Genomic DNA, 18,271 nt, shown 5'->3' with positions numbered 1-18,271 from the left:
TACACCATCACAGGTGCCCCTGTCTGTGATGCAGCGTCAAGGGTAACCACAACCATGGTCTCCGAGCTGATAGTCCATGCTGCTGCAAACGTCGTCGAACTGTTCGTGCAGATGGTTGTTGTCTTGCAAATGTCCCCATCTGTTGACTCAGGGATCGAGACGTGGCTGCACGATCCGTTACAGCCATGTGGATAAGATGCCTGTCATCTCAACTGCTAGTGATACGAGGCTGTTGGGACATAGCACGGCGTTCCGTATTACCCTCCTGAACCCACCGATTCCATATTCTGCTAACAGTCATTGGATCTTGACCAACATGAGCAGCAATGACGTGATACAATAAACTGCACTCGCGATAGGCTACAATTCGACCTTTATCAAAGTCAGAAACGTGATGGTACGCATTTCTCCTCCTTACACGGGGCATCACAACAACGTTTCACCAGGCAACGCCGGTCAACTGCTGTTTGTGTATGAGAAATCGGTTGGAAACTTTCCTCATGTCAGCACGTTGTAGGTGTCGCCACCGGCGCCAACCTTGTGCGATTGCTCAGAAAAACTTATCATTTGCATATCACAGCACCTTCTTCCTGTCGGTTACATTTCGCATCTGTAGCAAGTCATCTTCGTGGTGTAGCAATTTTAATGGCCAGTAGTGTAGATAACAGACTTAGCTGGGAACACCACATCCAACAAACACTGAAAAGGTTTGGTCTTGACATTTGCCATCTGCATAATCGCCAAAACTGAAGAAATCAATGTCTCAAAATGTGCTTACTTTGGCTACTTCCATTCACTTCTGTGGTATGGAATAATCTTCTGGGGCTATTCACTACTTTCATAAAAGGTCTTTACAAGTCAGAAAAAAATTGTCCGAATATCGTGTTAAGTCCTTCCAAGAACCTCGTATCGCAACCTTTTTAAGCAAATATGAATACTAACCACTATTTCACAATATCTCTTTTCAATCATGACATTCACGCTTCACAGTTCCACTCAATATGAAATGAATGAAACATACCATCATCATAACACAAGAAGGAAATATGACACACATTGTGACCTAAAAAATTTATCTCTGGTGCAAAAAGGTGTAAAATACATAAGCACAAAAGTCTTCAATGCACTTCCAAGTAATATGAAGTGCCTACGAGGTAATGATGTACTATTTAAAAGTAATCCAAAGGAGTTCTTGCTTGAAAAAAGTTTCTGTTCTCTAGAAGGATTTTATAGCAGAGATAGCTAAGATTATTTTCCACGTATTGTCGTGTATTCCTGATTCAATGTATCTTGCTTCTTTAATTAGATTAATTGGTGAGCTTTAAGTCAAGACTTTTACTCTGTAAAAATTGTTTAGATAAGATCTGAAAATTGTATCTTAAACTCTGCTTGTGAGTGTAATTAGAACTTATTGATTGTGTTACTTTATTTGTATTTTCAGTCTGTATATTTAACCTTTGCTTGTTATCCTGATGGTAACAAATGTAATACAGAATTAAATGTTTTGACTCATTCCACATTAATGCATTACCATGCAAAAATGGATATATGGAATTAATAAATTAATTAATTAAAAAGGAATTGATTTTGAAGTAAATGTTAAAAGGAAACAGTGATTCCTAGTACATACAAGATGTTCCATCTCTAAAAATAATAAAATAATAAAAATAATAAGAAATTAATGAGAGAGGGGGTTACCATCACCACACAAATCAGCAAACCTGGTATGAGCAACTGGCATCATACAATGTATATCTGTGGGTCTACACACCAGTCTTGTACCTTGTTAAAAGCTGGAATGACCCATGACCTTATTCTCAATTGCACTTGACACTATTTTGCTGCAGTGACCTACAATAAACTACAAGTAAAATTACAGTCAGCTTTTTCATAACTCATACAGAACACAACAAGTATTCCATTAGATCCAGTGGCCTTCCCTATATCACATGATTTCATTCCCGAACAGTCCCTTTGCAACCAGCACTTTCAAATTGTTACCGAATGAAGGTATTTCAGCTTCAAAAAGTCAACTTCTGCTTGTCAATATGTCAGCTTCCAGTTTGCAGGTACTACTTCTATCTTCATTTTAGAAACCCTTTCTCTTAGAAACAATTAATGTGTATCATAAATGTAAGAAACAGTGAATCCTATCGGCGAAGTGTAAGTAACAAATATACAAACCTGTACATACAAGAAGGCCCAGTCTGCCACTACTGGGAAGGAGAAAGGCTGCAGCACACAGTGATCTAAACCAGAATGTAATGATGTAGGTTACAACTTTTATGAGCACACTGTCTCACCTCGTGATGCAGGTACGCATCCTTTTCCCGGTAATTGTGCAACACAAGGCCCCGAGCTGAGCGGTCTGGGGGATTTCGCCGGTGCTCTTCCAGCTGTGACTCCAGACGTTGCACACGCTCTTCGTGGTCACGTAGTTGTTCTCGCTGCACACACAGAGACAAACAGGAGTTTAAGGTTGTTCCCACAGAAAATTATCAGAGACATAAGAAGCAATAAATACTGACACAGGGAACAGAGTTAACGATTCACGACGCTTTAAATTTATGCAAAGCTCATAGTGGAGATCTGCCAAGAGAGTAGAGATGAAGAGGCTTGCAGGGAACACAGCTGCAACAAACCAGTTTTCGGACTGGAGAATCACCACCATACAACTGGTTAACAAGCCATGCGATACTGTGCAAAATGCTTTTCAGAAGTCACAAAATACTACATCTAGGGATGGGTTTCGCATGACTGATGTTTCCAGAATTCATTATGGCTGGCATGGAGGTGGTCATTCTGTTCAAAATAACTCATTATGTTTGAGCTCAGAATATATTCTGAGACAATACAACAGATAGAAGACTATGCTATTGGACAGCAGTATTGTGTATCACTTCTGGTACCCTATTCCTTCAAGGGTACTAAAGCATTTTATGACTGAAACATGGGTCATCTCAGCTGCTAATTCTCTACAGAAACTAATAAAGACAGCTCACTGATTTCGAACACGGACTACTCATTGGGTATCGTGTGAGTAATTAATCCATCAGCAGCATTTCAAACTTTCCAAAGCAGCCCACGTTGACTGTAAATGATGAGTTCATGAAGTGGAAATGTGACGTAACAATCACAGCTAAACCAAGACCAGGCAGACCTCCTGTAACGATGGACAGGCCCATCAAGCATTGTGGAGGATGGTTGCAAAACATCATTTGATATCACTGGAAGGAATCACTTGAGTTACAAAGTGCTAGTAGCAGTTCAGTTAGCACAATGACTGTGCACAGGGAGTTCAAAAGAATGGGATACAATGTTTGAGTAGCTCCTTGTGCGACATATATTTCTTCTCAATGCTAACCGCTTGTGGAAGTGTAGAGAGTGACAAGCACTGGACAGCGGATAAATGGAAACAAGTGATCTGGAGTGATCAATCATACTATACTCTGTGGCAATCCAATGGAATCTGTTTGGGTTTGGTGAATGTATGGAGGACATTACTTGCCATCATATGTAGTGCCAATGTTGAAGTAAAGAGGAGGTAGTGTTATTGTATGGGGCGTTTTTTATGTTCAGGGTATGGTCCCCTTATTGTGCTTAAGAAAATGCTACATGCAGAAGGATATGAACACATTTTACAGTATTGTATACTGTGAACAGTATAGGAACAGTTTGGAGACAATGATCATTTGTATCAGTATGACAATGCCCCCTGTCATATAACAGCATCTGTAAGGCAATGTCCCAATGACACCGGGCGCTGATAACCTCGCTGTTGTGCGCCCTAAAACACTAATCATCATCATCATCATCCTCATCATCCAATGACAATAAGACTCCTGAAATGACTGACCTACACAGAGTCCTGATCTAAATTAGAAGACTATGCTTCAGACCCCAGCATCCAACATCACTACCTTCTTAGCTTGGCTCATGAGGAAGAATGAGCTGCATTTCTCCACAGACATTCAGACACCTCACTGAAAATGTTCCCAGCAGTGTTCAAGCTGTCAAAGACGACAAGTGGACATCCCCTTCATTTATGTTCACTAATAGGTATCCAGATACTTTGATCAGACAGTGCAGGATTCCTTGGAATAAAGATGATGTAATTCTTGTGAAACCTTATTGGGTCCATTCAGAGGAACTGTATTTGAAGAAGACTGTCCAACCATTATGCTGTCACCATTGAGTACCTCACATAAGGGTAATGACAATAAGATAAGGAAGGTTATGGCATGTACAAGACATACGGACAATCACTTTCCCCTTGTTCAAATGGTGAATTAAATAGGATACAAAATCGATAATTTTGGTGCAAATTACCCATGACCATCCACTTTACAGTGATTTCCACAGTATTTATGTCACTGCAGATTTCTGATTTTCAAAAGTTACCTTTAATTTCAGTTCCTGTGCCATCTACAAGTATCTAGACACTAACTTTGCTGCCACTGGCAGCCTTTGCAAAGGAACAGAACTGCCCTTTTGACAGGCAAATGAGTTCCATTCAGCATCTCTCCAGCTATAGTCATCCATTTTGTCCTACACTTTTTGTGCCAGCGCTAGCTGCAATACCTCCCTTCTCCATGATGACACCTGCCACTTCTCTCTTCTAGGAATCTGGCTCTCTTACCGTCCCTACTACCGAGCGACTCATGATGTACTGTTCCCCCACCTTCACAGGTCTAGAGTCACTATCCCACCAGCTGTAGCCTTGCCAGCTTTGTATCTGAACATACTGAGGTTCACATTGCACACGCACATGTCCAGTCTCTGCTTCTGCCAGCTCATCTCAACAAGTCGTGTCATATATTTCAAGACACAACACCCCCCCCCCCCCCCCGCCATGTAATACACTTCTGTTGGAGGCCTGGCTCAAACTAAGTGTTCCCACAAATTCGGTAAATCTAGACAGCTGCACCTTTCTAAGACATTACAGAGTAACCAATGAGGAGGGGGTGTATATATATGCTCTGATTTTTCACCATTCATTTTTTCACACATCAAACAATAATGAAGATAAACAGATGGAATATATGTTGATAGAGACCAAATTCCCTAACAGAAAGTGCCCAATATGTGACCTCTACAAACCCCCTAACAAAGGCGGGTTTGCCCGCTTCAAAACTGCTCTTTTGAGTCTTGAACCGACATAAAAGCATACAATTATAAAAAAAGCATATAATTAGAGATTACAATATAAAATTTCTATGGAATAGTGCATCTAGTGTGAAATTTAAGTTTATGCTTCCTCCTTCAAACTTATCACTAGTTCAGCTTGCTTCTACCTTCATGCGAACAGTAGTCGCACTCTCATAGGTATACACTAAACTCTCACTAATCTGACCATCAGTAGATCAGCCTCTCAGGAATTCGGTCTACATCCAGCCTCTAGTTGCTCAAGCAGAAATGACCAATACATTAATGAATGTTGTTAGTTAATTACAAGGTAAACAATCAAACAATGGAAAATTCTGTATGGAATAATGGCAATATTATGAAAAGGATAGTTGCTACTCACTATATATGTTGAGTCACAGATAGCACAACAAGAAGACTGTCAAACAAAGCTTTCGGCCAAACAGGCCTTCTTCAGAACCGACAACACAACACGCAAGCGCTAATCACACACACAAGACCACAGTCTCTGGCTGCCACTGCCACACTAAGAGCAGCAGCACATGGTGGGAGAAGCAAAATGGGTGGTGAGAGTGAGGAGAAGGCTGCAGCGGGGAGGGGAGGGATAGCAGGATAGAGGTGGGGGATAATAAAGTTCTGTTTGCGGGCACATACAGAGAGGTGCTCATATAGTACCAGGTGCAGAAAGGTGGTTAAAACCTAAATTTTGCAGCAGTGAGTTTGCTGGGGCAAATTAAAAACCTATGTGTATACTGAAAGAACAGGCTAATCAGAAGTGGAGGGGGTGTATCCATCACTGTAGACTAGAGGCTCAAATCCACTGAGGTAGAAATTGAAACCACATGTGAGATTTCGACAAGACTTGGTATCAAGGGTGGGCTTAAATTTATAATCGAGTCAGATCAACCATGATTCACCACCAGACATAGCTGAAAACTTCAGATGAAACCTCAGTTTACTATTACACATGTTCCTGAACATACTGTCATCATATCAGTAGATCTAGATAGTTACAGTTTTGTAACTGAGGTCATAACAATACGCCATGTGGGACAAAGTACGTGATTCATGATACTGGCAGAAGTAAAGCTGTGAGTACCGGGCGTGAGTCGTGCTTCAGTAGCTCAGATGGTAGAGCACTTGCCCGCGAAAGGCAAAGATCCCGAATTCGAGTCACGGTCGGGCACACAGTTTTAATCTGCCAGGAAGTTTCATATCAGCGCACACTCCGCTGCAGAGTGAAAATCTCATTCTGGATACGTGATTCATGTGTAAACTACTTAAATAGATAATTCAGGAGCTGACCCACAATGGGTATGTATATGGTCTAAAGACAACAAATATACTGAACTTCTTTGAGATAGTCAATGTTAAAACTCGTGCCAATGACCATACAGCAGCTGTAGCAACAGTGTTTGCCAAAATACAATGGGCAAATAGAATAAGTAGAAAGACTTACATATTCAGTTAAGGGGCAGTAATGTTATTTATCAAGGAGGAACTTGTCTAACATAGTGAGTTCTGGGGAAAAGAAAATTTAAGGAGACTGCATTGGCTGTATAATGGAGTGGAACAGAAAGGATTTTGCTCTGATGGGAGTGGGTGTTTCTGCCATGACACGAGCATTACAGTGAGACAAGACCATTACAGTTGAGGGGAGAGATGACAGACAGTGTTCATGGATAAGACAGTAGAGAAGATGGGTGTGGAAGTGGAAATGGAAATCTCTGCACTTGTCTGCACACAGTCAGGATTGCTGTGCATATGATGGTTAAATGTGATCAAATAGTCGAAAATGACAAATATAAGGAACACAGGCTTTCATAAACAGATACAGGCCAGGCGCCATGAACGTTCCTGATAAATGAAGTATTAATTGTATGTACAAGCTTCTTTCTCAGTTCAAGAAGGAAGTGATTTTTATATTTTTGTAGGACACTGAGAGATTCTGTTGTCTTTTTGAACATTACTGTTATGTCCGCAGTCCAATTTAGATTTTCATCTATTATTACTCCTAGACTGTTTACTCAAAGACAGAATTTGATATTTGTCTCATTTGTGGTTAAAAGTGAAAGGGATTGCCGGTATTTCAGACATATGAGCATAGAATGACCAACCAGTAATCCTTGGTTTGGGTGGGTTAAGCTTTAACCCTGTATGCTGTGCCTATTTTGATAGTACAAGCAGGTCAGCACTGAGATTCTCGATAGCTATCTTCAGGTTTATTGGTTTTGCACTCACGTATAACTGGAGATCATCAGCGTACACGTGGAATCTGCAGTAGGACAAAACTGACAATACATCATACCTGATATTGAACCCTGGGGGCCTCTGATATTACCTGCCTTCAGTGTGACTCTATGGTGCCAGACATGACATGTTGCTAGTGAGATGTCAGGCATGAGTGAAACCATTGCACTGAACGTGGTGAGAAATTTAATAGGCTGCAAAGTTTGAAAAGTAAAATGTCATCATCAACAGTGTCAATGGTGTTGTTGAATTCTAAGAATCACCTGATAGTTGCCTTTCGTGCATCCATGGCAAGCTTCAGATCATCTGTTACCTTTATTAAGGTAGATGTTATGCTGCGTTTGCATGGAAGCCTAATTTGCTTTTATCTAGTAGTTTGTTTGTAGTAAGGTAGTTCGGTAGCTCATAATGGACTACAAATTTCAAGGCTTTGGAAAATGCAAAAGGGGGAGAAGTTGTTGAGGTTCCGGAGAAATGTGGATAGGGTGTCCTCACCTTCACTCCAACAAGCCACCTTCCTAGATGTTGACCTCCACCTGAGAGATGGCTACATCAGTACCTCCGTCCATATCAAACCTACTAACCACCAGCAATACCTTATCTTTCGAGTCTCCCACCACCTCCAAAAGTCCCACAGTCTTGTCACAGAGGAGCATTTCCCACGTAACTCAGTACCATCCGGGACTGGAACAATGGAATTACATTCTCCGCCAGGGCTTCAATTACCTCTCTTCGTGCCCTGAAATGAGAAATGTCCTGCCCACTATCCTTCCTACCCCTCCTACAGTGGTATTCTGCCATCCGCTAAACCTACACAATACACTTGTCCATCCTTACATGACCCCTGCTCCCAGTCCCTTATCTCATTGCTCATACTCCTGTAATAGACCTAGATGCAAAATCTGTCCCATACACCCTCCTACCACCACCTACTCCAGTCCGGTCACTAACATCTCCTATCCCAACCAAATGCAGGGCTACCTGTGAAACCAGTCAAGTGATTTACAAGTTAAGCTGCAGCCACTGTGCTGCATTCTACGTAGGCATGACAACCAACAAGCTGTCTGTCCGCATGAATGGCCACTGGCAAACAGTGGCCAAAAAACAAGTGGACCACCCTGTTGCTGAACACGTTGCCAAACATGATATCCCTCACCTCAATGACTGCTTCACAGCCTGTGCCATATGGATCCTTCCCACCAACACCAGCTTTTCTGAGCTGTGCAGGTGGGAACTTTCCTTGCAATACATCTTATGTTCCCATAACCCTCATGGCCTCAACCTTCATTAATCACTGTCCTCACGCATCCAGCCCCCTCCCTGTTGCCATTCCAGCACTACACGTGTCATTTCACCGCCAAACACAGTCTTTTAATTTCTTTTTATTTATCTCCTTTCTGCTATTTAACCCCCCCCCCCCCCACCTTCTCTCCTGCCCTCCGACTAAACTGCAGCACTCCACTGTTCACCACCCCTACCATTCTATCCCTCCCCCTCCCCGCCCCAGCCTCCTCCTTACCCCCACCCAGTTGGCACTCCCATCATGTACTGGTGCTGCTGCTTGCAGAGTGGTTTCAGTTGTCCGAGACAGCAGACGTGTGTGCAAGTGGTATTTGCGTGAGTATGTGTGAGCGTGTGTGTATGTATGTCTATTGCTGACAAAGGTCTTAATGGAGAAAGCTATAATTGTGTGAATCTTTTTGTTGTACCTATCATGGTGTGTGTGTGTGTGTGTGTGTGTGTGTGTGTGTGTGTGTGTGTGTGTGTGTGTAAATGATAAAGGTCTGTTTGCCCAAAAGCTTTGTTTGACAGCCTTTTTGTTATGCCTATCTTTGACTCAGCATCTCCACTACATGCTAAGTAGCAATTATCCTTTCCATAATGTTAAACAATGCTATACATGTTTGATATGGTGACTTTTTTATCGTTTAGTGTCGTGACTTCTAAGAGTAAACAGATTATGCTAGATCCCAAGCAGAGAAATGAAATTAGAGATAAGTTGAACTGAGGTTCTTTGCAGAAAGTCATTGCTGGTGAGTACAATGTCAGACGAGCAACTATTTATGACCAAACTTAACAGATGAGGACATAATCAAAAGTGTACAGAAAGTTATGATGAAAGTGATGAAGAAGAGGACAGAGAACATGAAGATATCTCGCACCACTGGCATGAAGTGGCAGACATCTTCCTGTAGTACATTCTGCAATTGTTGGAAACATGCAGTACCGATTTAATGCTTGTAAAGTCACTGTGTGATAAAGCATACTGACATCATGTATCATCATGACACAATTAAAAATTTGGAACATTTCGTGTCCGCCCATGACATAAGTTTCATGACATACTGGCTAGAATGTCCTAGAAAGAAACTGCAATGGACTACATAATGGGACTTCAAACACGTTAATTTCTCTGAACTTGTAAATGAGGCACAAAATTGGGGGGTAGGGGTGGACATCTCCTACACCATTCTCTGACATAAATGAAAAACTTCATGGGTTTATTAACAAACTTACTCAGCTACATGACAAGTATGACCTCCTTATGAAGGGAAAAGTAAGACAGCCACCTGCACCTCGGCTAACTGAAGAGCTAAAACAGTTCATTAATCTCAGACATGCTGCTTGTAGGACATATAATTATGCTGCATGCCTGAAAATCATATTACTTACAAGCAGATGCAGAGCAGAGTCAGTCAAGCTGTGAGAAATGCAAAACTTAGGCATGCAGATATATTAAGTGACAACAGAAGTGGAAAAACTTGTGTGGTCATGGTATAGGCGAAGTAAAAGCTGCAGCTGATTCCACAATCCCAATCAGTGACCAGAACCAGTACTCTACATTACCTACAACCACAATTGAACGACAAACAAAACAGAGACTTTTTGATTACTTAAGTGGGTAAATGACTGTACCCATGTAAATTCTATCTAAAGCACGTTACTTGCAACACCATCATAAAACCCATCACGCATATCGTCAGCACCTACTGGATACGATGGCATTGCAGTCCAATTGATGAAGCTTACTCCTGCAAACTATAACATATATCTTCAATCACAACTTAATCACAAGTGTTTTCCTTGAGGCCTGGAAATAAGGACTAGTTAAGCCACAACATAAAAAGGACATTGCCACAGCCTGTGCCATATGGATCCTTCCCACCAACACCAGCTTTTCTGAATTGCGCAGGTGGGAACTTTCCCTACAATACATCCTATGTTCCCATAACCCTCCTGGCCTCAACCTTAATTAGTCACTGTCCTCACCCCATCCAGCCCCCTCCCAGTTACCATTCCAGCACTACACAATCATCATTTCATCGCCACACCCAGGTTTTTTTTTTCTCCGCTACTTAACCCCCCTCCACCTTCTCTCCTGCCCTCCATCGAAACTGCACACCCACCATACTATCCCTTCTCCTCCCCGCTCCAGCCTCCTCCTTACCCCCACCCAGTCGCCACTCCCATCATGCACTGGTGCTGCTGGTCACAGTGTGGTTTCAGTTATCTGAGACAGCAGACATGTGCGCAAGTTGTGTTTGCGTGAGTGCGTGTGTCTCTACTGCTGACAAAGGCCTTAATGGCCAAAATCTATAATTGTGTGAATCTTTTTGTTGTGCCTATCATGACTCAGCATCTCCACTATAAGGTGAGTAGCAACTCTCCTTCCCTAATATTGTTACATTCCATCCTGGATCTTCCATTGTTTGATAGTGAGCATCCCTACAGAAGTCAGCTACCTGGGTAGCAGCCTCAGTTGTGTCACGCACCTCAGAACCATTTAGGTAGACTCTGCAATTCTCAACCCTATGGCACAAGTCTGAGAAGTTGCAGCCAATTTTGTCATATGATGTTCCACATCTCGTCTCTGATTCAAGTCTTCTAGTCGACTCAGACCAAGAGGCTCTTCTTTCAGAGCCATAACCATATTAAGTGCTATATTTATAAATTCTGGTATTGTTTTCCAATGTTGAACTGTTCTTAATCATAATCGTCAAAAACCAGTATGAAGCAGTTGTTCGCATGTCTGGCCACTTAATTCTATATACAGGAGGGTTGAGGGACTACAAATACACCTTTTGGACACTTTTTGCAATGAATACTTTCTGTATAGTCAGTTGTGGGATTGATCCCCCCCCCCCCAAACACACACACACACACACACACACACACACACACACACACACACACACACACACACACGTGCCCCCTCCCCCCCCCCCCCCCCCTTCCAAACAATTTTCATGTATAGGTACTCCTGCAAGTACAAAGCTAATGAAGGAATAGAATACATATAATTTCTCTGTCTTCAAGATTCAAACACTGTGTGCAGAATTTTGTAAATGTTACAATGGCCACAATGAAAGTCGTGAGAAGCCCACTGTTAAAATTCCAATTCCAATTCCAACAGTGCAACAAACCCTAATCTACAGATGCTATGTCACATGATGCAAATTGTGAAGTCATTAGCACAATCACTCGACCACAGACAGCACTTCCAAAATGGTCGACATCAGTGTTTTGCTTCAACAGCTTGCTGCCACTGAATTCCTTGTCAAAAAGAGAAAACGTGCTGCCAAAATTCACCGCAGACTTCAACATTCCTATGAAGATTTCTACAAAAGTGGCAGCAGTATAAGGAGATAGGTGAAACATTTCAAAGGTGGAAACACACGTATGAGCCTTGTAGTAGGTGTCGTCGAACTGTCTCCATGGAATGCAACAAGGGAACATTCTGACTGACTTTCTTGAACTGGACAAATCATAAGGGCTGCCTGCACTTTTGAAATTCTGTCATGCATTGTGTTATAAATGCCGTGGGAAGGAGATTAACCTGCAACAGAATAACATGCATCCTCACACTCTCATATCGCTACGAAGGTGGTCATGACATTTGAGTTACAAACTCGCTCCCCACACCTGATTTGGCATCCTCTGACTACGACTACCACCCTTTCTGTTCTGTCTGATAAGATGCAAGGCCAACATTACAGGTTGTTTGAAGACGTTCGGAAAGCGGTGCATCAGTGTTTTCAGGAAGCTGGAATGGAGTTCCTTAAGGATAGTTTCAAACTAGTATAATGATGTGAGAAATATGTCCAAATAAATAGAGACTATGTTGAAAAGCGACAGAAAGTATGTAGATTAAGATAATGTACTTGGTTTGTTTAAAAAATGAACACTAAAATTTTAAAAATTGTTACTCATTACTTTCAGTAAAACACTCATATTATGCACTTCATACATATGGCTTCAACTGGCAAGGCTAATATAACCAACAGAGCCGTGAACACTAATGTACCCACCAGACTTAGTTTTGTATGACTGCAGGGAAGGAGAGGCCTCTGGAACTTCCGCTGAGATCCCACGGCACTGGCCAAAGGTTGGGCTGAGAAACTGGCAGCCACAAAATTGATGGTGTCTATCCACGACTGCAGTTCCTTCGAATCACTGAAAATAAATGTTCGAAATGAAGAATTACTACATTTGTAGAGAGACTTCTTTTCAGTGGTGATATAAACCAAAGAGTTGTACAAAGCGCTGAAGCTTATTAACACATACACATTAAACAACACAAACAGAGACTCTATTCAAATGTAAACTGAAAACATAGGCATAATTTACCATGAAGACAAGTCAAAAATGAATCCCAAGAGTATGACGTTTTAGTACTATCACCTGGAAATACACATATAAAAAAAAGTTTTGCATCATACCAGTTCCCACAATTCCTGAAGATAGCCATTGACCATGGATATTGTATCACAAACACAGTCCCTTTGACTGTTCAGAGATGTCCCTAAACCTGTCCAAATATGTAAACAACCACACATGAGCAGCACCTATTAGACGGAGGGGGTCCAACAGCCAATCAGTTCCAGTCATTCCACCAGGAAGGAGGTACATGGCTCACGTTGTCTCTAGTTCAACCACGGCTGGACTGTCAATACTGTGGTTCGATGGCTTCTGCGTTGTCACTTTGTGACAGGAAGGGCTTTCAACAAGGGAAGTGTCCAAGCATCTCTGAGTGAACCAAAGCGATGTTGTTCGGACAAGGAGGAGATACAGAGAGACAGGAACTGCCAACATGTCTGACTCAGGCCGCCCAAGGGCTACTACCACAGTGCATGACTGCTACCTATGTCTTATGGCTCGGAGGAACCCTGACAGCAATGTCATCATGTTGAATAAAGCTTTTCATGCAGCGACAGGATGTCGTGTTACGACTCAATCTGTGCACAATAGGTTGCATCATGCAAAACTTCGCTCCCGACATCCATGGCGAGGTCTATCTTTGCAACCACAACACCATGCAGTGCGGTACAGACGGTCCAAGCAACATGCCGAATGGACCGTTCAGGATTGGCATCACATCCTCTTTACTGATGAGTGTCGCTTATGCCTTCAACCAGACAATCGTCGGAGACGCATTTGGAGGCAACCCGGTCAGGCTGAAAGCCTTAGACATACTGTCCAGCGAGTGCAGCAAGGTGGAGGTTCCCTGCTGTTTTGGGGTGGCATTATGTGGGGCCGACATACGCTGCTGGTGGTCATAGAAGACGCCATAACAGCTGTACGATACGTGAATGCCATCCTCCGACCAATAGTGCAACCATATCAGCAGCATATTGAAGAGGCATTCTTCTTCATGGACGAAAATTTGCGCCCCCACCATGCACATCTTGTGAAAGACTTTCTTCAGGATAATGACATTGCTCGACTAGAGTAGCCAGTGTGTTCTCCAGACATGAACCTTATCGAACATGCCTGGTATAGGTTGAAAAGGGCTATTTACGGACGACGTGACCCCCCAAACTACTCTGAGGGATCGACGCTGAATTGCCATGAGGATTGGGACAATCTGGACCAACAGTGCCTTGATGAACTTATGGGTGGGGTTCTTTGTGGGAAGCGACCAAACAGCAAGGTCATTGGTCTCATCGGATTAGGGAAGGACGAGAAAGGAAGTCAGCCATGCCCTTTCAAAGGAACCATCCTGGCATTTGCCCGCAGAGATTTAGGGAAATCACGGAAAACCTAAATCAGAATGGCTGGATGCGGGATTGAACCGTCGTCCTCCTGAATGCGAGTCCAGTGTGCTAACCACCGCGCATCTCGCTTGGTGAACTGGTGGATACTATACCACAACGAATACAGGCATGCATCAATGCAAGAGGACGTGCTACTAGGTATTAGAGGTATCGGTGTGTAGTCTACAACAATCTGGACCACCATCTCTGAAGGTCTGGCTGTATGGTGATACAAAATGCAATGTGTGGTTTTCATGAGCAATAAAAAGGGCAGAAATGATGTTTATGCTGATCTCTATTCCAATTTTCTGTACAGGTTCCGGAACTCTTCGAACCAAGGTGATGCAGAACTTTTTTTTTTATGTGTGCTCTTAACAAAGCAGGAGATCAAACAATGGAAAGTCCAGGGTGAAATAACAACATAGAGATGATGTATTACTACTCAAAACAAACGGGAGGCATTGAATTACAGACAGACACAATGGGAAAAGATACTAAAAATATTTAAGCTTTCAGACATAGTCCTTCCTCTCTCTCTCTCTCTCTCTCTCTCTCTCTCTCTCTCTCTCTCTCTCTCACACACACACACACACACACACACACACACACACACACACACACACGCATGGTCGCACACGCCCACAAGCCTCAGCACTGGGAGACAGCAGCCACCTGTGTGAGTTGTTGCTGTGTGAATGTGTGAATTTCCACTGCTGAGAATGAGGGAATCTTAGAAATTTCTCCAAATATAACCTTTGAAGTTAAGTTGCTTTACTTTGGCTATTCCTCCTTGCTGCTACACCATATTGACAAGGCAACAAATGAAAAATAGTTTAGACACCATCGTGCCTTGCCAAGTACGGTGTACTGGAGGGGCTATGACCGCACCTTCCCCTGAACTAGCTCGCCCAGCTACGCGTAGCCAAATCTTCCGATATACTTTGAAACCAAATCAGTCAGTCAGGCCTTATTGGCTGGAGACAGTAGCCACATGTATATGAAAGTAGTAGTTGTGTGAGTGTGTAAGAGCTCTGCTTCTGATGAAGGACTTTGCCCGAAAATTTATCCATTTCTAATATTATTTTCACTATGCCTGTCAACGACTCCATGCCTCCTTTATGTGGTAAATACCAATCTATCCTTTCTATAATACAGGGTGGTTATAATTAAACTTTCAGTAATTGAGCAAGTTAGATGGAAAAATATTCACCATACAGGTTCCCAACTTTATAGGGATGATGTTCAGACTGTGCATTCCAGGATTTTCGTTGATAATAGTGTTAGTGTCACGATTTGCATGTAGGTGACATAAGGTTCAAACACAAGTAGAGTGTACATTATAATTGCAGAAAATCAACATGGGTTTGGTCAAGGTAAGCAAGGCTTTACTCGTAAAACTGTTTAAATGAAACGTAAATAGTGTTGCTGCTCTTCACGAGTATCATCGCATTAAAGGAATAAGGTCAGGTCCTTTTTCCACTCAGGACTGAAGAACATGATTCAATGTTTGAATTAAATGGTGATTTGGGAATTGCTTAGGGAAGAGACCAAACACATACTGCACCGCAAATTGTTGAAGAAGTTACTACTGCCTTGGCCGAGAATGCGGGATGCAATGTGTCATCTTCGAGCAGTGCACAAGCTGTGTCACAATAGCTGAACACTGAGTTGTTCACCAATGTTTTGGGCAGCAGCAGAGCAATCTCTAATACGGTTTCAGCTGTCACGGATGCAGACTGTCATCACATTGAGAAATGTTCGTAACCTGGAATGTAAGTGTGATATGCAATTAACAAATGTTACCCTCTCATGTGGAAATTAAAATGAGTTTCGTTCAGTGATTTATTTGTTATTTATCTAAAAATAAAATGTGCTTCTTTCAATGGTTTATTCATTACTTCTCTTCTGCATGTCCTTACGAATGTTTCCACAAAGTTTCACTGTCAAATGGTTCAAATGGCTCTGCGCACAATGCGACTTAACTTCTGAGGTCATCAGTCGCCTAGAACTTAGAATTAATTACACCTAATTAACCTAAGGACATCACACACATCCATGCCCGAGGCAGGATTCGAACCTGCGACCGTAGCGGTCGCTCGGTTCCAGACTGTAGCGCCCTGAACCGCACGGCCACTCCAGCCGGCATTTTACTGTCCTACAGTAACTCATTTCTCATAGAGGCCCTCTCAACCACTGAAAGTTTGATTATAACCACTCTGCATTTTTATTTACATGGATGTGCAAAGGATTATTAGATGTGAAAGTCCCATCAAATAACACAAAAAAATCCTACAACCGACCAGCTATCAAGTCTTGGTTATTTTAATTCACAGTTTAATGAAAAATTTATGCAGCAATCATGGAAGGTCATGAATAATTCTGACCATGACAAACTAGTTACACAATTCTGTACTATTATGTACTAACACAATATGAAAGTAAGCTAACTTCTCAATCATGAGCATACATTTTGACACAATGTACAAGATGCAGTCATGAACATAGAAAATCTAGGTAAAGTAAGCAGTGACCCAATGTTTAAAAGTGGTAAAATTTGAATCAAAAACTGTTTTGAATTCTACAACCATCCAGGTAAATAATCAAACGATACAGCTATGGTTATAACATTCCAATGAACCCTGAAAGACAAATGCACAGACTCACACGGCTGCCATAAATGACAACACCCTTCTTCCACACCTTTCTTCCTCAGTTTAGTTATATTTTCCACACACAATATTTTTTTTCCAAAATCCTTTACATGTGGGAGAAACAACTATAGTATCCAGCTGAATACACTGCTGCTCAGAATTTTATTCATGTACTAGCCCTTCCTCGCCAGCTTGAACTGCATATGTGTTTGACGTATTATTGCACACAGCTTCTCCTCGTACCTCTCATTATCCATCTCCTCCTGTCCCCCCTCTGGTCAAATCCTCTTCCCCCTTCTAACTGTCCACCACCTCCTTCCCTCATCTCCTCCCCCCCTCCCCCACCTCTCCCTACTTGTCCGCCTCCTCTTCCCCTCTCTCTGTTCAACTCCTCCTCCTCCATCTCTCTATCCATCTCCTCCTCCCACTTTCTCTGTCCAAACTAGGGCCTCTAATAAAATTTTGATAAATTAATATTTTTTTCCAAAAAATATCAATATATATCGACAATATTTTTCCCCCGGTATATCGATATCAAACAGGAAATATCCAGTGCCAATGTTTTTATTTTATATTATTTTTTTAACAATTTTTGATAAATATCTGAAGTCATTCTTTTCAAACTGCAGAAGAAGATAATTTATCTTCATTGTGTGAAGGGAGCTTTCATCACATCTAATCTTTCACTTTGACTGTGTGAAACAAGTATATGTGGCACAAAAGTAGTAGTCTGATCACACTGAAAGGTGTCCGTGTGAATGGAACGACAAGATTTTCGATGTGAAGAAATAGAACACCTGTTGCATCAAAAAACAATTTTTAACACATCTAGTGTGCTACTTCTTCAAGTCAGCATTCTTAAAAAAAATTGGTGAAAGTGATGAACAAAAATCTAAATGACAAGACTGGTGTTTGCGGCAGGTGAAGACGTGTGAGGGAAATGCTGACCCATCGGACACCTTTTACTGTACCACTTACATGAAGTTACCATTGTTAGTAAGTGGTTATCGCCAAGCATGAATGTGTAGTGTCTTCCTTTGAATTATTGCTCTAAGAGAGGTGTGTGTGTGTGTGGTTTGAGGTTTTCGGGCGCTAAACAGCGTGGTCATCAGCGCCCAGCTCTAAGAGAGATAGGCAGGCTGATAGCTTGTTGATGTACAGAACATCTAATAATAAATCAATATTTAAATA

At 42.0% G+C, this 18,271-nt stretch overlaps 1 protein-coding gene across 4 annotated transcripts in view; it reads right to left on the bottom strand.

The window, feature by feature from the left end:
• LOC124618836 (PH and SEC7 domain-containing protein) overlaps window positions 1–18,271 on the bottom strand; it is an 814,418-nt gene that overhangs the window by 123,816 nt on the left and 672,331 nt on the right. For all 4 annotated transcript variants that reach the window (XR_006980055.1, XM_047145380.1, XM_047145381.1 and 1 more), the window contains exons 12-13: window positions 12,705–12,849; window positions 2,304–2,447 (exon numbers count right to left, since the gene is read on the bottom strand). Coding sequence is in view for 3 of the 4 variants with exons in the window: in XM_047145380.1 (XP_047001336.1) it covers window positions 2,304–2,447; window positions 12,705–12,849 (289 nt within the window). In the remaining variant the exon portion in view is untranslated. The remainder of the gene's footprint in view (window positions 1–2,303; window positions 2,448–12,704; window positions 12,850–18,271) is intronic.

The sequence above is a fragment of the Schistocerca americana genome, chromosome 1, assembly GCF_021461395.2.
Source record: "Schistocerca americana isolate TAMUIC-IGC-003095 chromosome 1, iqSchAmer2.1, whole genome shotgun sequence".
In the NCBI taxonomy this organism is placed as follows: Eukaryota; Metazoa; Arthropoda; class Insecta; order Orthoptera; family Acrididae; genus Schistocerca; species Schistocerca americana.
Note: the sequence above shows the minus strand (reverse complement) of the source record. Positions and strands in the feature narration are given on the sequence as shown.